Here is a 26,313-nt window from a genome sequence, read left to right on the forward strand (position 1 = left end):
GGGCATTGAACCCATGGAGTTTGCACCGACCACAATCCCACCCAGGCTCTATCCCCATAACCTCATGCATTTACCTTAGCTAGTGCCCCTGACACTAAGGGGCAATTTAACACGGCCAATCCACGTAACCCGCACATCTTTGGACTGTGGGAGGAATCCCATGCAGACGTGGAGAGGACGTGCAAACTCCACACAGCAGTGACCCAAGCCGGGAATCAAACCCGGGCCCCTGACACAGAGGCAGCAGTGCTAACTACTGTATCACCGTGCCATTCCATCATATTCAATGATGGAACATCCGCAGCCCTCGAGGGTACAGAATTTCAAAGATTAACAATTCTGAATGAAATAATTTCTATCAGTCCTAAATGAATGACCCCTGACCCAGAAACTGTGCCGGTGTTTTAGATTTCCCAGGCAGCAGAAATAACCTCTGTGCCCACCCCATCCAGCCCCTTCAGAATCTTCTTTCAATGAGATCGCCTCAACAACGAGAATATAAACCCAATTTACTCAGCCTCTCATCACAGGACAGCACACTCAGCCCAGGGATCAATCCAGCAAACTTTCACTCACCACCTCCAAGTATGGAGCAGCATAGCAACACAGTGGTTAGCACTGCTGCCTCCCAGAGCCAGGGACCTGGGTTAGATTCCCGGCTTGGGTCACTTTCTGTGTGGAATTTGTATGTTCTCCGTGTCTTTGTGGGTGCTCCAGTTTCCTCCCACAGTCTGAAAGACGCCTTATTAGATGCATTGAACATGCTAAATTCTCCCTCAATGTACCTGAACATGCGCCAGAGTGTGGCGACTAGGGGATTTTCACAGCATCTTCATTGCAGCGTTAACGTAAGCCAACTTGTAGCACTAATAAGTCAACTGTATCCTTTCTTAAATGCGGAGACCAAATCTGCTCCCAGCATTCCAAATGAGGTCTTGCCAAAATTCAGTACAATTGTAGCAGACTCCTTTATTCTTGTACTACAAACCCCTTGTTATAAAGGCCAACTTTCTGAGTAGGCAGAAATCCAAATGATTGTTTAAATGGGCATTGGCAACATGCACAGTGGCATATTGGACACTGAATTTGCAGAATTGAAGTAAGAGATGGATGGAACTTAAAGAGGAAAGGACAGTCCCACAAATCAGCTTATTTATGCTAAACGGCTGCATGCCTCACTTACAGGGGGTCCTGAACACACTGGTAACCATAGTCAAGAAAATACATAAATCAGAGCAAGAATAGCTGGCTGAGGACTAGGCCAACAATGCCGTGGTGAAAGAGACAGGGGACTACATCAAAGGCTCAAGGGCTAAGGTAATGAAGAGGTTACTGCAGGAGATGTGAGGCAATGGACTTACCTAAAGACAAAAGATTTTAAATTCAGTGTGATGGATTTTGTTTTAATTCACTCCTGGATATGGGCGTCGCTGTCTAGCGAGCATTTATTGCCCATCCCTAGTTGCCCTTGAACTGAGCGGCTTGTTCAGAGGGCAGTCAACCACATTGTGGTGGCTCTGGAGTCCCATTAAGCCAGACCAAGTAAGGACAGCAGATTGCCGTCCCTATAGGACAGCAGTGAACCAGATGGGTTTTTCTGACAATCGACAATGGTTTCATGGTCATCAGTAGATTCTCAATTCCAGATATTTTTTCTTGAATTCAAATTCCACCACCTGCCATGGCGGGATTTGAACCTGGTTCCCCAGAACATTAGTTGAGTGTCTGGATTAATAGTCAAGTGATACATCACTAGGGCACTGTCTCCCTTTAGGGAGATTAGGTAACTACAGGTTCGCTAATAACGGAGAGATAATGAGTAGGTGGGATTCAGTGTTAAAAGCAGTGAGTTTTACTCATTTCTATTGTTCAAAATGAATCCAACACATTAGGCCCAAAGCAATGCCTCGCTCAAACAGGCCCAGAAATAACTTGACATACCTACGGTTTCGAAGCTTGAACTGATCTTTTCTTCATAATCTTCGTTATGTTCCTCAATATCACTGCTTTCTTGGTTTAGCACTTTGCTCTCTGAAAGCCCAGAATTACTCAGTTCCACTGTGGAGTCCAAATCATCTTCATCAGAATCCATCTCCAAGTTTAAGGTTGACTCCTCATCTTCCTGCTTGCCATTCAAATTTATTTTCACCTTTGGGTCTTCCTTCAAACTTTTATGACTAGGGTGCACAAAAACTTCGGAATCAGAAGTCAAGTCCTGTTCTTCATCATCTGCCTCATTATACCCCTCATCAGTCATCTCTGTCTCTGAATCCATTTCCAAGTCATCATCACTATCTGCGAACACGGGTTTTTCAACTGCAACCTCTGCCTCATTCTCCAGCTTCAAGACTTTAAGTGGTCGGGGATAAATTTCTCTTTCGCGATCAATTTTGCCTTGATTGCCAGTCTCTTCTTCACTTTCATCTTCTGTCTCATCCTCACTTGCAGCGTCAGATTCTTGTTCCTCAGTTTCAGTCATTTCACCATCATCATCATCATCACCACCACCATCATCATCATCACCATCATCGAAGACAGCTTTGCGACGCACTCGTCCACTCTTTGGGTCAAACATTTTCTCCTCTTTAGGTGTTCTGGATCTGTTTCGTGGGCAGAAATGGGAGTTGTAATTTTTTTTTAAAAACAGAAAATTTGGTTTCATGTTCAACCTATTCCAGGAACAAACATTTTGTAACCTGCATCACTGAATATGGACAAAAGTAATATTTTTCTTCGTTAGTTCTAAGTGTGGCACAGTGGTTAGCTCTGATGTCTCTCACTGCCAGGGACGCTGGTTCAATTCCTGCCTTGGGTGATTGTAGAGTTTTGTACATCCTCCCCATGTCTGCGTGGGTTTCCTCAGAGCTCCAGGTTTTTATTCCCCACAGTCTAATGGGGATAGAGCAGGGGCGGGAGCCTGGTTAAAACACTTTGTCAGAGAGTTGGTGCACCCGATGGGCTGAATGGCCTCCAACTGCACTGTAAGGATTCTATGATTTTAGTACGTTTGTCTGTAAACAATATCTCTGGATTGGTTTCAAAGGAACTCAGTACAAGACCATGGCCTGAGGAAAAACTGATTTGATTTTGAGGGAAGATGTGCATCTGGATGCTGGAATCTTAAAAGATCCGCTAATATCAGCTGAGGGCAAATTGACTTTATTTTAAAATATAACCTTCTGGATCATTTTTAATGGTTTTAAAATGGTGCAGACTGTTTCAGCTGCTGTGGTGGAATTTAAAAATGCAAGCACAGTTTTCAGAACAGGTTGTTGGATAAAAACTCTTAATATTTATTTTTTCTGCATTGTAGCTACAGAGCATCAACCAGGAAGAAAAGCCTCAAGAGGAAGCTGCATAATTGTGATAATAATGAGTTAACATGGAAACCCTTAGATATTTTGAAGCCACTGGATTTAAACTGATTTTACAAAATTTCTTTCCAGTCATAGAATCCTACAGTGCAGGAGGAGGCCATCGAGTCTACACCGACCACAATCCCACCCAGGCCCTATCCCCATAACCCCATGCATTTACCCAACCTAGCCTCCCTGATACTAAGGGACAATTTAGCACGGTCAATCCAGCTAACATGCACATCTTTGGACTGTGGGAGGAAACCTAGGCAGACACGGGGAGAACGTGCAAACTCCACACAGACAGTGACCATAGCTGGGAATTGAACCCAGGTCCCTGACACTATGAGGCAGCAGCGCTAACAACTGTGCTACCATATCACTGTACGTTAGACTATTGCGGATTGAAACTGTTAAGCAAAACTGTTAAAGAAACTACGAACAAGTAAATACATACTATAAAATATACATCTATGTGTTTCAAAATCCCGTCCCTCTCGCATTCTGCATTAAGACTGAGGCAAGCTTTTTAATGTGGTATTTTAGCATCAAAAATCATTGTACGAATGTTTGTAGTGGGAAAAGGAAAATGAAGTTATAAATTTTCATTTCAAACAGGTTCTAACTGGCAGATTAGCTACTTCCAGTGATGTCACCATGAATCCTTCTGCCTCTCGTCACTTACACAAAATACAGAGTTATAGAGTCATACAGGTTGACAGCATGGAAACAGGTCCTTTGGCCCTTTGTCCATGCCACCCTTTTTTTTAAAAGCTCATCTCAACTGCCCGTGTTTGGCCCATATCCCTCTATAGCCATCTTACCCACGTAACTGTCTGTAGTTTAGTACAGTCTAAATAACTAATTTTAAGTAATTTTTTGGGGTGATAATTATAGGACGGATGTCAGAGGTAGGTTCTTTACTCAGAGGGTAGTAAGGACGTGGAATGCCCTGCCTGCAGCGGTTGTGGACTCGCCAACTTTAAGGGCATTCAAATGGTCAGTGGATAGGCATATTGATAACACTGGAATAGTTTAGGTTAGAGGGTCATTAGATTGGTTCCACTGGTCGGTGCAACATCGAGGGCCGAAGGGCCTGTACTGCGCTGTAATGTTCTACGTTCCTATGTTCTATAGGCCAGTCAAAAAAAGGAAGACTGAAGCCAGTGTTTTGGCATCCATTCCAAACTCTCTTCCCAAGCCACCAACACTCTCCTTTTTAGTCAACAGCAACAGATTGCAGAAAAAAGTATAATTTTGCCACTCCAAACCACAAGAATTTTGTTTTACAAAAGCTAACAGTAAATGACTGTACTCCTCCGTGAGCTGGTCAATAGTAAGTCACGTGTTAAAGTACAAGAATAGATTATCTGTCTCAAGTCTGTACTGGTGTTTATGCTCCACCCGTCTGCCTCCTCTTCATCTAACCCCCATTGACATATCCTTTTATTTCTTACTCCCTCAGCTGCTTACGTAGCTACTTTGCACAAGCATTTGCCTCAACCGTTCCATGGGTAGTGAGTTCCTCATTCTCACCACTCTGATACTTACCCTGAATTACCTGTTGGATTTATTCCTAATTCTTTTATAGTAATGGCCCAGAGCGCTGATCACAAGCGGAAGCATCACTATCAAGCTGTTCATATCCAATAATTACCTTGAAGACCTCTCCAGGTCAGCCCTCAGTCTTCCTTTTAAGAAAGGCACCCAGCCTGCTCAATCTTTCCTAATAGCTATAACCTCTCAGTTCTGAAGTCATTCCAGTTAATCTTTTCCCCACCTCTCCAGAGTTACTACATTGCTTTTATACTTCAAGTGTGGCTTAGCTGAGGATCTCTGCAAGCTTAACTTCCGCCTTTCGATTCTAAAGAGTCTAATTAACTCATCACCCGAAAGAGAAAAATACTTTACTGCGCAAATCACCGTCTCTCTCAAAAACAAGTTTCACTAATCAGCTCCAGGACATCTCTGCAGGAGTTCTTCAGGGAAATGCCCCCCCAAGCCCAATTATCAGTATTTGCTTCATTAATAATCTTCCCTCATCATAAGTCAGAGTCGTATAGCACTAAAAAAAAAACCCCTTCATCCCATCAAGTCTGCACCAACAACAGTTAGTATTAAAGCCGTGTTAATCCCCAAAGGGGGTGGAAAGATTTGTGGAAGGGGTTTAAGGAGGCAGCGCTGTTTTTACAAGGATGAACTGTGATAATGGAAGATTTAGACTGACATGGAGCTGTTGGTTACGAGAAAGTAGCCACAAATAGCACAATCATAAAGGAACCTTAGGAGGTCCAGAAACTATGGGAATGGATAGGAAAGGGAGGGGGCAGCGGAAGAAGGTAAACCATTGGTCAAAATTCCAGCTGACAACTTGTTACCTTTAAAAGGCAAGTTCTACTTTTGGAAACCTCACCTGTGCAACTAAAAAACTGCTGGAGCTTTTGGGGGTTTGATTACTTCATTAACTAAGCTTAATGTACACACAGAAAGAATATTGTAACTGGCTCTGCAAATAACGAATCTAGCCTTATAGATGTGATCATGCTCCCCTATCTAGGAAAACTAGCTTATTGGAGTTGCAGCGCTCACAAAGGGAGGGCTATATAGAGAGAGAAAAACAAGAACAGTTCAGTACAGGCTAGGGGTAGCACGGTGGCAAAGTTGTCTCACAGCGACAGTGAACAGGGTTCAATTCCTGGCTTGGGTCACTGTCTGTGTGGAGTCTGCACGTTCCCCCTGTGTCAGCATGGGTTTCATCCGGGTGTTCCGGTTTCCTCCTACAGTCTGAAAGACATGCTGGTAAGGTTCACCGACCCGAACAGCCACCAGAGTGTGGCGACCAGGGGAATTTCACACTGAAGCTTTATGTGTGATTAATAAACAGCAAGTGATCTTACACCTGCTGCGCTGGGTGCTGAAAGTGACACTTCAAATGCCTTCTCAAAACCTGGGGGAGGATAACTGGCCAACTTGGAGCTTCCTCAGCCTTTAGAAGGCCACAGAAATGGGTCATTGTGCATCTTCCAGGACAACGATGGCATGGCAAAAATACTACTGCTCACATACACATCAGAATCTGGCAAGCTTCCAATGACCAGGGTTACGAGTGAATGGGATGTAATTAAAAATATCTACATTTCTGTCGACTTGCTTTCTTCCAATTCCTCAGATGCCAGTGGCTTTGAGTCCATGAAGAGGGAGACTTTGCTAGATGCCATCTTGGTGTCAATGGTGCTGTGTGTTGCAATTAGGCTCTGCACCAGTTCGTAGTTCGGTCTATTCTCTTCCTACAAACAAATGAACATTTTTATAAAAACATATAGCAGCAATTCTATAGTGTTGCTGATATAGTAATAATGGATGTTTTAATGTATAGTAATAACAAACACAATACTAATAACTTATAATTAGATAGCACTATTACACCATCCCAAAGTCTGTATCGGAGCATTATAAAACAATAAAAAATGACAGCCATATAAGGAAAGATTAGGTCAGATAAGCTTGGAGCGTCTTAAGCAGAGAGACAGATCTAATAGGTTCTAACGCTGGGTGTTAAATACCAGTAGTTTAAGGTAATTAGGTGAACAAGTATTGACTACTCAATTCTACTCAGATGAGTATCTAATAAGGAGTCAGCCAGCATGTGGACAATGTTAGAATGGAGAAATAAGCTCAGTAGCAAGAAATAGACAGACTCCATCAAAGCATCCAACTCAGTATCTTCTTCACAACCATGCTCGAGAGTTTATTTGATATTGGTTGTAGAGAACGGTCGCCTCAAAGTGAAGATTGAAGACAGATTTACTTCCACGCAGAAGGCAAGTATTAGCTTTTTTTTGACAGACTGTTTTCTCCAGAGCAGAGAAGGCTGAGGGGGGGGCATGACGGAGGTTTATAAGATTATGAGGGGTTTGGACAGGGTGACTAGGGAGCAGCTTGGTTGAGGGGTCAATCACGAGGGGGCACAGTTTTAGGGCGAGGGGAAGGAACTTCAGAGGGGATTTGAGAAAAAAATCCTTTTTCACTCAGAGGGTGGTGGAAATCTGGAATGTGCTGCCTGGGAAGGCAAGGGAGATTGGAAAACTTACAACCTTTTAAAAATATTTTGATGAGCATCTGTAACATTATAATATTAAAGGATATGGGACAAGTGCAGGAAAATAAGATTAGCATGACTTTGACATTTGACAGGGTTAGAGTAGGGGCTATTAAATAAGGTCAGAACCTCGGGAGACACCGGAAATGCAGACTTGTAAGTTAACGTTTTTGTCTTTTTATTCCGCAGGTGGAGATCCACCTCGTTGTCAAACGAGGGGCATGCACACGGTGGGTTGTGCGTGGGCTGCTCTTGGAGGTTCCGGGATTGGCCTAGTACTTCGCGTCGATGTGTGTGCTTGATCCTGGACCAGTAGACGGGCGCCGCAACAGCTCGGTGACTAAGCACTGCTGGCTGTGCAGATACATGGATTTGGGCCTGTGTCTGTGGGAGTTTGTGCATTCTCCCTGTGGTTGCGTGGGTTTCCTCCGGGCGCTCCGGTTTCCTCCCACACCTCAAAGATGCGCTCTTAGGCTGACTGGTTTACCAAATTGACACTATTCTCCCCTGAATCTGGCTAAGTTAGGGGTTCCATTCATAGACACGCAGGGTAGAATAGGTGTAGGGTGATGCGGCGGCGCGGGCTCGTTGGGCCGAAGGGCCTGTTTCCCGTGCTGGGTTGTTCTTTGTAAATCACCCGTGATTACAGTTGTACACTTAATGCATGCGCCTCTGATCTCTCATCTCCATCACGATTTGGGGTCCAAAGACAACTTCAACACTGTTTTCTGTCTCTTAGTGTTACTTATCTCCACCCATACAGTTCCACATGATTTTCCTCAATTGCATTGATTTCCTACTTTATTAATAATGTTATCCACCTCCTTTACCTTTCTGCCTGTCCTTCCTAAATAATGAATACCCCTAGCTGTTCAGTTCCCATCCTTGGTAACGCTGCAGGCGTAATTGTAATTACGTATAGTTGCAATTATCATCACCGCTTCTTTCTATACACACTATTACTTCAACAATGTTGATTTTACAGAGTGTGTCTCAGGTAGTTATTTTGATTTGACCACTAAAGGCTGTTTGAAGTGCAGATAATCCCCCTTCTCAAACTCTTAACAGGTTATGAAGGAAAGTACTTCTGAGTGGTTGCGTATTAGTTCTCAGAGATCAACCTCCCATTTGCAACAGTATAGCGCGCATTAAACTTTTCACTGTATATCAATGCACGTGACAATAAATCAAACCAAATCAGATCACATTTCAATTGCTAATTTGGCCAGGTTTTGGAAAGCTGGGAGGACTGCTTCCCTCTCTTCAATGGGAAGGGAGGGGACCAATAAAGCTGGCAAGATAAAGCAAAATTAAATGTTACCTCCTCTTTGTGTGCATGACTCCCACCAAGATCAATATACACAGCATCCTTATCAAAAACAATACCCCCAACACCAGACATTGGGGCATAGAGCAGCCTCTCCTTGTCACGCAGGGATCGTTTCTTCAGCTGCTGTGGGAGGGGACAGGGATCTGAAAGGAAGCTAACTCCATTCGCCATGAAGTCACCCACACCTGGAAAACCAAAAGGACATGACTTAAGCATGGCAACTGCATTAGTCCAAGTGAAGAATGAATCCAAGTGAAGAAGTTAAGAATAAACAGATCATGTATACTGAACAGACATGGAGGCATTTACGGCATAGCAGAAAGCCATTCAGCCCTTCGAGTCAATGCCAGCTCCTCGGAGAACATCTAGTCAATCCCACTCCTCTGTTCAATCCCTATAGCCTTGCTGGGTTACCTCCAAGCATCCACCCAATCTCCTTTTGAAATTATTCACTGTTCTGCTTCCACACTCTCCTAGGCAGCAAGTTCAAGGCCATCACCACTTACTGTGTAAATATGTTTCCTTTCACGTTCCCTATGCATTTTGTGCTTAAACATTAAATCTGCGACCTCCCCCCATCATGTCGCCAGTCCTTGCACTTTCACAGAACAATCTAGTGCATGATCAGTAATGATGATATATTTTAGAAGCTGCACAATATGAGAAAACATTTAAAGTTCATTTAGTCACAAATGAGGCTTACATTAACACTACATAAAGTTATTGTGAAATTCCTCTAGTTGCCACACTTCAGCGCCTGTGCGAGTCAACGCACCAAACCAGCGCATCTTTCAAACTGTGGGAGGAAACCGTTGCACCCGGAGGAAACCCACACAGACATGAGGAGAACATGCAAACTCTACACAGTGACCCAAGCCAGGAATCAAACCCAGGTCTCCGGTGCCGTGTGGCAGCAGCAGTGCTGACCACTGTGCAGCAGCAGTGCTGACCACTGTGCTACCCACAAAACTCAAACTTAAAAACTCCAAGTTCCTCCCTCCCATCTCACCCAAAATTGAGATCTATTTAAGTGCTGCCAAAGATCTTCCAAGAAGTTGCCACATTTAACATGAGCGCAGCTCAGTAATGTTGGTTAAAGTTGGAGATAGTGGGGTGAAGAGTATTGACACTGTCCTTTGTCACAATGACAAAGTGCACAGAAGGGTGTGTTGTCTGCCTGGTGCTCGGGTACAGGATGTCACAGCTGGGCTGCAGAGGAACCTGGAGTGGGAGGGTGAGAACCCGGTCGTTGTAGTACATGTGGGTGCCGGCGACGTAGGCAAAGTGCGGACTGAGGATCTGCGGAGGGAGTATGAGAAGCTGGGAATGGAATTAAAAAGTAGAACCGACAAGGTGGTCGTCTCTGGGCTACTGCCTGAACTGAGTGCAGACGGGCGTAGGGTTGACAGGATAAAGGAAGTGAATGGGTGGCTCAGGGATTGGTGTGGGAGGAATGGGTTCGAATTTATGGGGCATTGGCACCAGTATTGGGGTAGGTGGGACTTGTTCGGGCGGGATGGGGTTGGTCTGAATCGTGCTGGGACCAGAGTGTTGGCGAATCGAGTAAAGAGGACTGTAGACAGGGCTTTAAACTAATTAGCGGGGGGGAGGGTGCGAGGGTAGGTGACGCTACGAGGTCTAAAGTTAAGGATAGGGTACAGGTAAGGGAAGAGGCCGAGGATGTCCCAATTGGTGGCGTTACGGCAAATAGGGTCCAGGTGAAGGCTGGGATGAAAGCGCTTTATCTGAATGCAAGAAGCATTCGGAATAAAGTGGATGAGCTGGTGGCGCAGATCGACACAAATGGATACGATCTGGTGGCCATTACAGAGACGTGGCTGCAAGGTGACAGGGACTGGGAGATGAATGTACAGGGCTATCAAGTGTTTAGGAAGGATAGGCAGGAGGAAAGAGGGGGTGGCGTAGCTCTGCTGATTAAGGATAGTATCAAGGTGGTAGCAAGGGATGATATCGGAGCCAAAGAGCAGAACGTGGAATCGTTGTGGGTGGAGATTAGGAACAGGAAAGGGAGGAAGACGCTGGTGGGTGTTGTCTATAGGCCCCCGAATAATGATCTGGAGGTGGGGCGGGCTGTTAACACGCAAATAAGTGCGGCGTGCAGGAATGGGACGGCAGTATTTATGGGAGATTTCAATCTGCATATTGATTGGTCGACCCATGTTGGACGAGGTGGGCTCGAGGAGGAGTTCTTGGAATGCTGCCGGGATAATTTCCTTGAACAGTGTGTGTTGGAGCCGACGAGGGAGCAAGCTATCTTGGATCTGGTGCTATGTAATGAGGCGGGTAGAATTAGGGACCTTGCGGTGAAGGATCCTCTTGGAGAGAGTGATCATTGTATGGTGGAGTTTCTGGTGCAGATGGAGGAGGAGAAAGTGGGTTCCCGGACACGCGTCCTTTGTTTGAATAGAGGGGAGTATGGTAGGATGAGAGAAGAATTGGCGAATGTGGACTGGGGGAGTGCGTTGGAAGGTAGGTCTGCTGAGGAGCAGTGGAGGATCTTTAAGGAGATCTTTCTTGGTGCTCAGCAGAAATTTATTCCGATGGTTAAAAAGGACAGTAGGAAGAGAGGTAATAAGCCGTGGATAACGAAGGAGGTGAAGGAAAGTGTTAAATTAAAAGCGGAGGAATTTAGAGTAGCTAAGAGCAGTGGGCGAGAAGAGGATTGGGAAAGGTTTAAATGTCAACAAAGATTGACAAAGAAGTTGATAAAGGAGGGTAGGAGAAGCTATGAGGCTGGGCTAGCACTTAATATAAAAAAGGATAGCAAGAGTTTTTATAAATATATAAAAAGGAAGAGGCTGGCTAGGGTGAACGTTGGTCCTTTAGAGGATGAGAAAGGGGAGCTAGTGGTAGGGGATGGGGATATGGCGAAGGTCTTGAATAACTTTTTTGTTTCTGTCTTCACGGAGGAGGACGTGAATAATTTGCCGGGTGTTAGCGATGGAAAGGTGGTAGGAATGGAGGGTCTTAATGACATTACTGTTACTAGAGAGGTGGTGCTCGACAGACTGGAGGGGCTGATTGTGGACAAGTCCCCAGGACCGGATGGAATGCATCCGAGGGTTCTGAAAGAAATGGCGGAGGTGATAGTGGATGCCTTGGTGGTTATTTTCCAGACGTCGCTGGATTCCGGGGAAGTGCCGGAAGATTGGAAAACGGCTAATGTTACGCCGTTGTTTAAGAAGGGTGCCAGGCAAAAGGCGGGGAATTATAGGCCGGTTAGTTTAACGTCTGTGGTAGGTAAAATGTTAGAATCCATCATTAAGCAGGAAATTGCGAGGCATCTTGAAGGGAATTGCTTGATAGGGCGGACGCAACACGGTTTCATTAAAGGGAAGTCGTGTCTGACAAATTTACTGGAGTTCTATGAGGATGTGTCTAGGGCAGTGGATAGAGGAGAGCCGGTGGATGTGGTCTTTCTGGATTTTCAGAAGGCGTTTGACAAGGTACCTCACAAGAGGTTATTGCAGAAGGTCAGGGGACATGGAGTTGGGGGTAGGGTGTTAGCGTGGATAGAGGATTGGTTGTCAAATAGGAGGCAGAGAGTGGGGGTCAATGGGTGCTATTCGGATTGGCGGATGGTGACTAGTGGGGTGCCCCAGGGGTCGGTGCTGGGGCCTCAGCTATTTACCATTTATATAGATGATCTGGAGGAGGGAACCGAGTGCAGGGTGTCGAAATTTGCTGATGACACCAAGATTGGGGGAACGGCAAATTGTGCGGAGGGTGTGGAGAGTCTTCAGAAGGATCTAGATAGGCTGGGCGAATGGGCCAGGAAATGGCAAATGGAATTTAATGTTGGCAAGTGTGAGGTGGTCCACTTTGGTAGGAAGAATGGTAGGAAGGACTATTACTTACGGGGCGAAAAACTGCAGCAGGCGACGGTGCAGAGGGACCTCGGGGTCCTTGTGCATGAGTCGCAAAAACCCAGCTTGCAGGTGCAGCAGGTGGTCAGGAAGGCGAATGGGATGCTGGCCTTCATAGCGAGGGGGATTGAATATAAAAGTAGGGAGGTCTTGCTGCAGCTGTATAGGGCATTGGTGAGGCCGCAGCTGGAGTACTGTGTGCAGTTTTGGGCGCCGCACCTGCGCAAGGATATTTTGGCCCTGGAGGGAGTGCAGAGGAGGTTTACTAGGCTGATACCGGAGTTGAGGGGATTGAGCTATGAGGAGAGGCTGAATAAACTAGGCTTGTACTCGTTAGAGTTTAGAAGAATGAGGGGAGATCTCATTGAGACGTATAAGATGATGAATGGGATGGATAGGATAGAGGTGGAGAGACTCTTCCCGCTCAAAAAAGACAGTAGGACTAGGGGGCACAGCCTCAAGATAAAGGGGAGGCGGTTTAGAACGGAGTTGAGGAGGAACTTCTTCACTCAAAGGGTGGTGAATCTCTGGAATTCTCTGCCCGTTGAAGTGGTGGAGGCTGCCTCGCTAAATATTTTTAAGAAGCGGGTTGATGGGTTTTTGATAAGAGAAGGGATTAAGGGTTATGGGGAGAGGGCGGGAAAGTGGAACTGAGCCACGACAGATCAGCCATGATCTTATTGAATGGCGGGGCAGGCTCGAAGGGCTAGATGGCCTACTCCTGCTCCTATTTCTTATGTTCTTATGTTCTTATGTTCTTAAAGTTGCAGAAACGCCACTGGAGTTTAGAAGGTTGAGGATTGATCTCATCGAAACATTTAAAATGATTAAGTGGGCTCAAGGCACTGAATATTCTATTTCTGTTCTGAAGTCCCACCATCAGAGTTGAACCTGTAGCTTTGCTGGAATCCAGCAAACTCTGTCTGATGTGTTTTGCCCTCCCATATGCCACAGCCAGAGTCATAGAGGTATATAACACAGGAAAAGGCCCTTTGGCCCATCACATCTGTGCCAGTCAAAGACAAACCACCTTACTTTTCTAAACCCATTTCCCAGCTCTTGGTCCATAGTTTTGTATGCCCTTGCATTGCAAGCGCACATCTAAATGCTTCTTAAATACAATGAAGGTCTCTGCCTCCCTTTCAATCAGTGAGTTCCAGACGTCCACCACACTTTGAGTGAAAAGATTTTTCCTGACATCTCCTCCAAAACTTCTGCCCCTTACCTTAGATCTATTCCCTCCAACAAGGGGAAAAGAAACCATTCATGATGTTTCAACTGATCCAGCAGGGAGCAACAAACACAGCACAGACCTTCTGGTTTGTACAGTCCAATTCCTCACCACATGACACAGTTTAACCCATAAGCAATTACAATGGATTTGAGGAATACCTGGAATGTGAACTTGACTGTTCTTCTTGAGGTATGTCCCTCGCAGGTACCCGTACATTGAAATTTTACGGTCACACTTCTGATTTTTGCGTATATTCTCGGGATTGGTAAGATCTTCCATTCTGAAACAACAGCAACATTTCTCAGTTTGGTTCTCGCTTTTTCACTCAGGGGTTAAATGTTGGTACATTGGAAAGCTGGGTTTGGCTGACACAAGCCAAGTTCAGCGGCAGCTTATGGGGGTAAGTATTTGTTAACAATGGCTTGCTGAGTTCTCTCTCATACTTGCAGATTTGAGTTGTCATTTGAGTGTCTCTGGGGAGAGGTTTTCACTACGGGGTCCACAGTAAAGCACACATAAAATAATGTGATCACCTTGGCAAAAAATATTTTCTCTTTTACACAGACACATCAAGGTCATGATTAATAGAGGAAAGGAAGAGTTACTCCATACTCCTACGTTCCTGAAAATCGCAATGAACAACTTTGTGAATCACATAGAAATCAAAGTTAAGCCCGGGTTTGGCACCTTTCGGTATTACAATTATACAAGTTGGAAGGCACATGCAAATGCAGCATGGTGAATTCCCAGCCAGAATAACCTGCAAAGTAACACAAATTACTGAATATAAAATACAGCAAAAAAAAAATCAAATAAGGTGAAACTAAATCACCAAAATAAGTCCTGAGCAGCACAGCTTGTGAGACTCACCTGCTGCATTCCTGTAACTGACTGATAGCTTACTTTCCTTTGACACTTCTTTCCCATTCTGCCTCTTTTCATAGAATCCCTACAGTGCAGGAGGCAGCCATTCGGCCCATCAAGTCTGCACCCACATCAATCCTACCCAGGCCTTATCCTAGCTTAGTTACCCTACTAATCCCTCTAACTCATCACATCCCAGGACATGAAGGGTTAATTTAGCATGTCCAATCAACCTAACCTGCACATTTAAAGATTTAAAAGTTAGAAAATGAGGAGAAATAAAACCAAAAAGCACCTTGTTCCCCCCTGCATCAAATGTGGGAGGAAACTGGAGCACCAGGAGGAAGCCCACACAGACACGAAGAGAATGTACAAACTCTACACAGACAGTGACCCGAGCCAGGAATCGAACCCAGATCCCTGGAGCTGAGAGGCAGCAGGGGGTAACCACTGTGCCCCAAGCCACTCTTTTGCCATTCGTTCCTGTTCTTCCACTATCCCCTGCCCCCACCCCCTCTCTCTCCCCTCCGTCTCCTTTCCAGCTCTGCCACTCTCCCCATCTCTGTCTCTGAAGGGAGCTAATCTAACTCATGGAATCTGAGAATCCCTACAGTGCAGGAGGCCGCCACTTGGCCCATCAAGTCTGCAACTGACCACAATCCCACCCAGGCGCTATTCCCATAACCCCACATATTTACCCTGCTAATCCTCTGGACACAAGGGTCAATTTAGCATGGGCAACCAACCTAATCTACACACCTTTGGACAGTGGGAGAAATGATGTGGAGAAACTACCAGCCTTCAGGAGAACAGTGACCACAACACCACACAACCCTGCCACAGCAACCTCTGCAAGACATGCCAGATCATCGACACGGGTGCCATCATCACACGTGAGAACACCATCCACCAGGTACACGGTACATACTCTTGCAACTCGGCCAACGTTGTCTACCTGATACACTGCAGGAAAGGACGTCCCGAGGCATGGTACATCGGGGAGACTGTGCAGACGCTACAACAATGGATGAATGAACACCGCTCGACAATCACCAGGCAAGACTGTTCCCTTCCTGTTGGGGAACATTTCAGCAGTCATGAGCATTCAGCCTCTGATCTGCGGGTAAGCATTCTCCAAGGCGGCCTTCATGACACACGACAGCGCAGAGTCGCTGAGCAAAGAAAGCTAAGTTCCGCACACAAGGACGACCTCAACCGAGATCTTGGGTTCATGTCACACTATCTGTAACCCCCATGACTTGCCTGGACTTGCAAAATCTCACTAACTGTCCTGTCTGGAGGCAATACACATCTCTTTAACTTGTGCTCAATGCTCTCTCCACTTACATTGTCTGCACCTTTAAGACTTGATTAGCTGTAAAGACGCACATTTCAATCATTATTCTGTAAATTGAGTTTGTGCCTTTATATGCCCTGTTTGTGAAAAGATCTCTCACTCACCTGACGAAGGGGCTGCGAGCACTCCGAAAGCTAGCGGTGTTTGCTACCAAATAAACCTGATGGACTTTAACCTAGTGTTGTAAGGCTTCTTACACTGGGAGGAAATCAGAGCAATGGAGGAAACCCACACAGACACGGGGAGAACGTGCAAACTCCAATGAGTTTGGAAAGTGGAACCAATTCACTCTCGCCCAGCCTCATCTCTGCACAAATGTGGGAGAGACCTCATCCTGAGAGAGACAGCCAGCCAGAATGAATATGGGTATCAGAAATTGGAGCTGTAGACATTTGGTGCAGAGGGGAACAAGGTGTTCTTTGTTTATTCTCCTCACTTTCTAACTTTTAAATCTTTAGAGGGTGGTCTTGCCCTGCAGCAGTAGTAGAGGTCACAAGGGAGAGAGGGGGAGAGAGAGAGAGAGAGAGAGCTGATTGCTAAGTTCGGCTAAGTATTTAATACTTTTACCCCTTGCAGTTTCTCAGGTCTTTGTTTGTGGTTTATTCTCTGTAAGGGTTTATATTCAATCGTAATGAAGAGCAGGAAAAAAGGGCCAGAGAGAATTGGATATAGTCTGATATCAAACAGAATCCCTGCAGTACAGAAGGAGACCATTTGGCCTATCAAATCTGCACTAACAACAATCAAACTTGGAGCCTATCCCTATAACCCCAAGCATTTACCCTGCATATCCCCCTGACACTAAAGGGCAATTTAACATGGCCAATCCATCACGGATTGGGGGAGGAAACCAAAGCACCTGGAGGAAACCCACGTAGACACTGGAAAAATGTGCAAACTCCATACAGACAGTGACTTAAGGCTGGAATTGAACCTGGGTCCCTGGTACTGTGAGGCAAGGGTGCTAACCACTGTGCCACCCGTCTCTCAAAAGTTTTATCTAACGGTTAAACTTAATGGCAGGAGAGCTTGAAGCCATAGTGTGCCTTCATGCTCCATGTGGGAAGTCGAGAACATTTCCAGTGCCCAGGGCCAGCATATGTACAGAAGTGTCCCCAGTGATAGCTCATGTTTCAGAGCTGGAGTGGCGGCAGCGACGGCGGCTGGGGACACCGTGGAGCATTCGCAAGCATCACTGTTAGCATGAATCGAGAAGTTATTGCGCTACGGGATAAGAATCCCCAGACAGGAAGGGAATGGGTGATCACCAGGCAGAGCAAGAGGGTGAGGCAGTACTGGAATCTCCTCCGACCATCCTCCTGAAAAAAAACAGATATACTGCTTAGGGAAAGCAGTAACAGCTAAATTTGTTGCACCACAGTTGGTTCTGCTGTAGAGGGGAGGAGTAAAAAGTATGGAAATGCGATAGTTATAGTGGGTTCAATTGTAAGGTGAATAGATATGTGTTTCTGTGGCTGCAAACGAGACTCTGGAATGGTATGTTGTCTCCTTCGCGCTAGGGTCAAGGATGCCTTAGAGCAGCTATTGGACATTCTGAAAGTGGGGGTGGGGGGAGTATGAACAGCCAGTGGACACAGTACACATCAGTACCAATGGCATTGGCGAAAAAAGAGACAAGGTCCTAAAAGAACAATGTAAGGAGTTAGGAAGAAAATTGAGAAGGTGGACCTCAAAGGTGGTGAGCTAAGGATTACTACCAATGCCATGTGCTAGTCGGAGCAAGATATTTCGGATAAAAACTTGGCTGAAGCAATGGTGTGAGGGGGGAGGGATTCAGATTCCTGGGGCATTGGGACTGGTTCTGGGGGATGTGGGACCAGCACAAACCGGACAGGTTACACCTGGGCAAGACCAGGGACTGATGTCCTTTTGGGGGGGGGGGGGGGGGGGGGGGGTTTGCTAGAATGGTTGGGGAGGGTTCAAAAAAAATGGCAGGGGTCAGAGGAAGGACAAAAACCAAAGACAGAAGGGGAATAAGAAAAGTGATAGGTAGAGAGACCAAGGGCCAGACTTAAACAGGGCCTCATTGAAAAATAGAGATAACAGGACAAGCAATGTTAAAAAGACAAGACTAATGGCTTCGTGGCTTAACACGTGGAGCATTCGCACTCAAGTGGATGAATTAATCATACAAATAGAGGTAAAAGGCTAAGAGAAAATTACGTAGAGCTTCATCGCAAGAGGGTTTGAGTACAGGAGTGATGTCTTGCTGCAATTGTAAAAGGCTTTGGTGGGGCCTGGATTTGTGCACACAGTTTTAGACTCCTCATCAGAGGGAGTGCACTGAAGTGCACCAGTCTGATTCCTGAGATGGTGGGATTGACTATGAGGAAAGATTGACTTGGTTAGGATTGTGTTCACTGGAGTTCAGAAGAATGATGGGGGGAGGGAAGCTCATTAGAAATCTCTAAAAACCTAACGGGACTAGAATGTTCCCAATGTTGGGGGTGTCCAGGATGAGGGGTCACCCCCTGAGGATACATGGTAGGCCATTTAGGACAGAGATTGGGAGAAATTACTTCACCCAGAGTGTGTGGTCATCCTGTGGAATTTGTTACCACAGAAAGTTGTTGAAGCCAAAACATTGAATGTTTTCACGAAGCAGTTAGATATCGTACTTGAGGCGAAGGGGCTTAAAGGATATCGGTGGGGGGGGAGGAGGCAGAATCAGGCTACTGAGTTTGATGACCAGTCATGATATAATGAATTGCAGAGCAGGCTCGAAGGGCCAAATGGCCTCCTCCTGCTCCTATTTTTTATGTTTCTATCTCAGAATTTTAATCCAGCCTCATTCATCCAGTACTTGTTGGTGGTCCCATCTTCCTATTGAATTCTGAGCCAGTTTTCTGAAGGGAACTTAGACAGTTTGTACCTACCTGTCGGCCAAGAGGTAAGGATGTGCCGTTTGCCACACTAGCGGCCGAAACTTCATTACATGGATAAATCGACCCAGGTTATGAATCTCTTGTTTTTGATATTCTCCATGAACCATTCCCGACAGGTAAAAGAGCTTTGCCCCCTAGAAAATCCAGAAGATGCTGAGGTTACTAACAAAGTACAGGCACTGACCACCATCAGAAGTAGTGGAACAATATCAAGCCTCTAAAGTTTTAAAGTTTATTTAATGTCACAAGTGAGGCTTACATTAACACTGCAATGAAGTTATGTGAAAATCCCCTAATCGCCACACTCCGATGCCTGTTTGGATTCACCGAGGGAGAATTTAGCATGGCCAATGCACCTAACGAGTATGTCTTTCTGACTGCGGGAGCAAACTGGAAGCACTCAGAGGAAACCCACACAGATACAGGAAGAATGAGCAAACTCCACAGACAACGCCGGAATTTAACCCAAGTCCCTGGCGCTGTGAGGCAGCCGTGCCACCACGATGCCCTCTCTTAAAACTTCGACCACTCCAAAATACAAGTTATTAATCAGTGGGTAGAACTCTCCCCTCCAGTGGCTTGAGCACATAATCCAGGCTGATATTTCAGTGGAGGTGCTATCCATCAGATCAAATGTTAAACAAAGTTAAATAATTTAATATAGTTTAAACAATTAAATAATGATTTGATTTATAAGCAATAAGTTTTTGAACACTGAGGGGATCAAGACATGCGATGGATAGGACAGGAAAGTGGACACCATTCAATCTTACTGAATGGCAAAGAAGGCCTGGGGGGACATCTGACTTCCCACTGTTCGTATTTCCTATGACTCAAAAAGTGAAGTACACAAATTAGCCAGGGCACCTACAGTGGAGGGTGGTCAAATCAGCACACGTTGTTGCTCCGTACTGCTACTCAGGAATCTGTGCTGAAAAGCCATTGCGACAATGACATCCAAGTGAAATAGTCCGGCAATGCTCACTCAGCTCACAATCGAGAATTGCCTTACGTATTTTAGACTGTCAGTCTTTTGTTCTCTTAGGCAGAACCTTAGAGTCGAGAACAACTTGCTTCTATTCCAGTTCAATAGGGCAGTACGGTGGCACAGCGGTCAGCACTGCTGCCTCTCAGTGCCAGGAACCCGGGTTCAATTCTAGCCTTGAGTGACTGTCTCTGTACATTCTCCCTGTCTGTGTGGGTATCCTCCCACAGTTCAAAGGTGTGCAGGTTGACTGGCTGTACAAAATTGCCCCTTGCTGTCAGCGGGAATAGCAGGCTAACTATTTGGGGTTACTGGGATAGGGCTTCGGTGGGATAGTTGTCGGTGCAGGCTCGATGGGTCAAATGGCCTCCTGCTGCACTGTACGGATGCCATGATTCTAGGCTGCGAGAGGGCCACCCTGATCCATGGGCGATCTACAGGCACTGCCACATGGGGCAGTGCTCGGAGAGTTGATGGGAGGTTTGTGCACTCCCTCTGTTGCCTCGGCTTCGCCTCTGCTCATTCCCGACAGTCTTCCAGTCACAAGCCAGATTCTCCAGTGAGTTATTGCTTTTGTTTGACCACTTCAGAGATGTTCTGAGGACACGATGAAGCATTTCTGCAGATTCGGTAGGCCCCACTTGGAGTACTGTGCGCAGTTCTGGTCGCCTCATTACAGGAAGGATGTGGAAGCCATTGAAAGGGTGCAGAGGAGATTTACAAGGATGTTGCCTGGATTGGGAGACATGCCTTATGAGGATAGGTTGAGAGAGCTCGGTCTTTTTCTCCTTGGAGAGAAGGAGGATGAGAAGTATAAGATGTTGAGAGGTATAGATCGGGTGGATTCTCAGAGGCTTTTTTCCAGAGCTGAAATGGCTGCCACAAGAGGACACAGGTTTAGGGTGCTGGGGAGTAGGTACAGAGAAGATGTCAGGGGTAAATTTTTCACTCAGAAGGTCGTGCATGTGTGGAATCAGCTGCTGTCGGTGGTGGTGGTGGAGGCAGATTTGATAGGGTCTTTTAAGAGACTTTTGGTTGAATACATGGGACTTAGTAGGATTGAGGGTTATAGGTAAGCCTTGTAGGTAGAGATGTTCTGTGCAAATTGTGAGCCAAAGGGCCTGTTTGTACTGTAGTTTTTCTATGTTCTAGGATACTGAATAGCGGAGCAAGCTCAAAGGACCAAATGACCTCCTGCTCCTATTTTCTATGTTTCAATGTGTCATCCATACCTGGTAGACCTCGGTCCAGAACCGGTGCTTTAGCTTCCTCTTGGCCTTTCTCAGCTGCTTGTTGTTTTTGTAGGCGTCTAGATGTGTGAGGACCCCCATGATCTTGGGAAAACCATGAACTTGACAGATGTTCAGGAACTCAAACGTCTCCATCTCAAAGCCAAAGCTGGCATCAGTCAGCATTAAAACCTGAAGGAGAGAGGCTCATTTAGTCCACTCAATATACTTCGCAGAAAAGCTTTAGTTAAATCTCCTCAACGTTTCATTTTCAACTTGTTGTGCTCACAAATGAATGTGCATTGAGGCAAGGGTACGAATTAACACTTCACTGTCACCTGTATCCATTCAACTATTCTCACATCAGTTAAACCAACACTCTGATACAACAAAATATTTGCTTCCTTTCAGAAAAGGATAAACTACCTGAGGCCTTGACCTAAAGATTCATCTTTCCTCCTTCCAGACCCTTCAAACTGACATACGTTTGTACAAGTAACACCATATTTAAAACCTGGCTCACAGAGGTAAATCAGGGCAGTCTGCTAACCCACTGCACCACACAATCCATTAAGTGAGTTTATAATCATCATTTTATTAGAGGAAAAAGATAACCCTAATTGAAATCCTATCTTAAACTCTCCATAAACAACAAGTCACTCAAAGCTCTTCTCATACCAAGCTTTTCCCTTCTCATCCAGCACACCTCTGCTTGCTGACCTGAAGTGGCTACCAGTCCAGCAAAACAAAACTGAATTTTAAATTCTTATCTATAACTTCAAATCTCTCCCATTCCTATTTCTCCTAGAATTGATACTCCACTCCAAATCATCTCGATTCATCATTCCAACATTAAAGTTTATTTATTAGTCACAAGTAACACTTATATTAACACTGTGAGAATCTCCTAGTCGCCACAGTCCGGCACCTTTTTGGGTCAATGCATCTAACCGACGCGTCTTACAGAACATGGAAAGAAACCCACGCAAACACGGGGAGAATGTGCAAACTCCACACAGTGACCCAAACTGGGAACTGAACCCAGGTCCCTGGCACTGAGAGGTAGCAGTGCTAATCAGCTGTTGTTAATGACCATGTCTTCAGCTGTCCAGATTCTAAAATCTGAAATTCTAACCTAAAGTCTTTCTGCCTGTCTATTAACAAAGAACGCAGCTCAAAACTTCTTTGTCAAGGATATTCCAATATCTTTGCATGCTGTGTCAAATTTTGTTGGATAATTTGTTGCGAAGGGCTTTGTGACATGTTATTAAGTTTAAGATGCTGTTTAAAGACAACCAAAATCCTGGAAGTACTCTGCAAGCCACATACTAACTTGGAAAGAGGAACAATTATATACAAATTAGGAGCATGACCATGAAACACAGAAGTAGTAGGCCATTCAGCCCACTGAGCCTGCTCCACCAATCAACGAAATCATGGCTGGTCGGATAATCCTCAACTCCATTTTCCTGCTTTATCCCTTGTTTACTGATTAAAAATCTATCTCAGGTTTGAAGTTAACGATCCAGCCTCTACAATGAAGAATTCCAAAGATTCACTTACCCTTCGAGAGAAGGAATTCCTCCTCGCCTCTGTTTTAAATGGGCAACCTCTCACTGAGATGATGGCCTCGAGTCCTAGACTCTCCCACAAGAGGAAACAACCTTGCAGCATCTACACTGAAAAGCCCCGAGATTCCCGAATAAGCCACTTAGCCCTGCCCTGCCACAGAACATTACAGCACAGAAACAGGCCCTTTTGGCCCTTCTTGTCTGCGCTGAATCATATTTTGCCTAGTCCCACTGACCTGTACCTGGACCATATCCCTCCATACCCCCCCATCCATGTACCTGTCCAAGCTTTTCTTGAATATTAAAAGTGAGCCCACATTCACCACTTCATCCGGCAGCTCATTCCACACTCCTACCACTCTCTGTGTGAAGCAGCCACCCCCCCGCCCACTAATATTCCCTTTAAACTTTTCCTCCTTCACCCTTAACCCATGTCCTCTAGTTTTTTTCCTCCCCTAGCCTCAGTGGAAAAAGCCTGCTTGCATTCACTCTATCTATACCCATCATAATCACAAAATAGTCAAGTTTCTTTTTAAGAAGTCAACAAAAATGATTCTCACCAGGTCAGCCACTTTGGCTAAATCTATCATGGAATTCAAATCGTTCCCACATTCAATGATCGATATGCGACGCTTTTTGCCTATTGGAAACCAAAGCATGTGATTAGCCTCAAAGATGTGCAAGGACTATGCAAAGGAAGACTAATCTGCATAATTCTAAAAGAACAAACACCAAATTTTCAGACTGCTCCTCGTATTTACCTGTATGACTCTGAGCTTAACTCCTTCTTAATATGGGCTTCAATGGGGTGGCACGGTGGTACAGTGGTTAGCACTGCTGTCTCACAGTGCCAGGGACCCGGGTTCGATTCCCAGCTTGGGTCACTGTCTGTGCGGAGTCTGCACGTTCTCCCCATGTCTGTGTGGGTTTCCTCTGGGTGCTCCAGTTTCCTCCCACAATCTAAAAGACGTGCTGGTTAGGTTCATGGACCCAAACAGGTGCTGGAGTGTGGCGACTATAGGAATTTCACAGTAACTTCATTGTAATGTTAATGTAAGCCTTACTTGTGACTAATAAATAAACTTTACAATATCCTCCAAATGGGGTTTTTAAAAATTTCGTAGAGGCTCCCAGGTTTCATGGGCCAATAACACAAAACTAACAGTAGTTTGGTGATAACTGATACTAGCTGCAGGGCACACAATGGAAGGTGTGGATACAGAAAATGTTGCACCAGTAGAATAGAACTGTGCTGCTAAGGCACATTCTCTGGGCAAACACAGACATTACAGATTCTGCCCCAATCTGAAGAATCAAAATCAAGCACAGCGATCCACCAAGTAAATTCATTACCCCACGTTGTAGATAGTGCCATTTGATCATTATTACTCTGTATTTCCAAGCCACTGTGAAATAAGATTGCTTCAAACCAAGCCTAGCCTGCTCTAGTGATAAGATGAGTCATTGCCATACACGGAAAAAGATTTATGACATGGAGCTCATGCTCATAACTTTCGTGGGAGGCTTTCACTGTTACACTCTCAGACATCTCACTGGTATAAAAGCAGATTTACCATGACGAGTCAACACTCACTGAAGTCACGATGTCTCATAGCACTTGATACCACTGAACCAAGATATGGTCTGTGGCCAAAGGTTTGGTCACCATTATGTCTGTCGCCACATTTCAACAGGCACTTGCTGTCAGTAAAGCATCTTCAGAATCTCTTTTGTACTGAAACTGTTCTGTGGAAACATTTTCTGGATCATTCACTCAGCATCTTCAAATCATATCAAATACTTACATTATAAACTTACCAGTAAGTAAAGTGACTGGACCTTTGATTTCTGTTAGCTTTTGCTTGGTGAAGTTTTGAATAAGGCACCGAACCAAAGTACTCTTTCCCACTTTTGGGGGTCCAACAACAACAACTATAAAAGGTGGGCGCTCCAACGGTGTCCGGTCGACCAATGGAATATGGTGTTTTTTAGTTTTCAAGTCCTGGGTCCTGTTTATAATAATGGTAGATTCAATTATTAACTAATCACAGGACTCATTTTCCCAATCTCAACATTGAGTAAATAGTTCCGTCTCGGTGGAACAAGAGTAAGTTTATTTATTATTGTTGTAAGTAGGCTTTCAGTAACACTGCAATGAAGTTACTGTGAAAATTCCTCCACTCGCCACACCCCAACACCTGTTTGGGTACACTGAGGGAGAATTTAGCATGGCCAACGCACCTAGCCAGCACGTCTTTCAGGCTGCGGGAGGAAACTGGAGCACCCAGAGGAAACGCACGCAAATTCTGAAAGAACATGCAAACTTCACACAGATAGTGATGCAAACTAGGAATCGAACAAGGGTCCTTGGTGCTGTGAGGCACCAATCAGCTTTGAGTTTGTTCATCAGTCAATTAACTTCATCTATCTATCTTGGTTTAACCCTGGTATCATTCTGGTAAATCTGCACTGCATATGTTACAAGGCTGATATATCCTACCTGTGGCGCACTACCTGGAACTGAATGCAGTACCCCAAATAAGGTCTAACCAAAGCTGTACATAAACCATGGCTTACCTTTCACCCCTTCTTGTTTGGGCAGCATGGTGGCATAACGGTTAGCATTGTTGCCTCACAGCGCCCAGGGCCTGGGTTCAATTCCAGCCACGAGCGATTGTATAGAGTTTGCATGGGTTTGCTCCAGGTGTTCCAGTTTCCTCCCACACTCAAGATATGCAGGTTAGGTAGATTGGCCATGCTAAATTGCCCTTAGTGTCAAGGGGAACTAGCTAGAGTAAATTCATGGGGTTAAGGTTAAGGTGCACGGAGTTCAGAAGGTTAAGGTGCACGGAGTTGGGGGTAAGGTGTTAGCGTGGATAGAGGATTGGCTGTCTAATAGGAAGTAGAGCGTTGGTATCAATGGGTGCTGTTCTGGTTGGCGGTTGGTGACTACTGGAGTGCCGCAAGGATCGGTGCTGGGGCCTCAGCTATTTACCATTTATATAGATGACCTGGAGGAGGGGGCTGAGTGTAGGGTGACGAAATTTGCTGATGACACAAAGATGAGTAGAAAAGCAAATTGCACGGAGGGTGTGGAAAGTCTGCAGAGAGATCTGGATAGGTTGAGTGAGTGGGCGAGGGCCTGGCAGATGGAGTATAATATTAGCAAGTGCAAGGTTATCCACTTTGGCAGGAATAATAGGAGGGATTATTATTTAAAAGGCGAAAAGCTGCAGCATGCTACGGTGCAGAGGGACCTGGGGGTCATTGTGCAAGAGTCGCAAAAACCCAGTCTGGAGGTGATCAAGAAGGCGAATGGGGTGCTGGCCTTTATAGCGAGGGGGAAGAGAATATAAAAGCAGGGAGGTCCTGCTGCAACTGTACAGGGTACTGGTGAGGCTGCAGCTGGAGTGCTGTGTGCAGTTTTGGTCGCCGCACTTGCGCAAGGATATATTGGCCTTGGAGGGAATGCAGAGGAGGTTCACTAGGCTGATA

At 45.4% G+C, this 26,313-nt stretch overlaps 1 protein-coding gene across 1 annotated transcript in view; it reads right to left on the reverse strand.

Annotated features, from left to right (window-relative positions):
* The window catches only part of bms1 (BMS1 ribosome biogenesis factor), a 71,495-nt gene that overhangs the window by 41,209 nt on the left and 3,973 nt on the right, over positions 1-26,313 (reverse strand). The window contains exons 3-10 of the mRNA XM_080215695.1: positions 24,637-24,827; positions 23,379-23,458; positions 21,251-21,439; positions 19,025-19,167; positions 14,065-14,186; positions 8,777-8,970; positions 6,492-6,643; positions 1,942-2,600 (exon numbers count right to left, since the gene is read on the reverse strand). Of these exons, the coding sequence (XP_080071821.1) occupies positions 1,942-2,600; positions 6,492-6,643; positions 8,777-8,970; positions 14,065-14,186; positions 19,025-19,167; positions 21,251-21,439; positions 23,379-23,458; positions 24,637-24,827 (1,730 nt within the window). The remainder of the gene's footprint in view (positions 1-1,941; positions 2,601-6,491; positions 6,644-8,776; positions 8,971-14,064; positions 14,187-19,024; positions 19,168-21,250; positions 21,440-23,378; positions 23,459-24,636; positions 24,828-26,313) is intronic.

Source organism: Carcharhinus amblyrhynchos, chromosome 31 (assembly GCF_965287045.1).
Source record: "Carcharhinus amblyrhynchos chromosome 31, sCarAmb.v2.hapA, whole genome shotgun sequence".
Classification (NCBI taxonomy): Eukaryota; Metazoa; Chordata; class Chondrichthyes; order Carcharhiniformes; family Carcharhinidae; genus Carcharhinus; species Carcharhinus amblyrhynchos.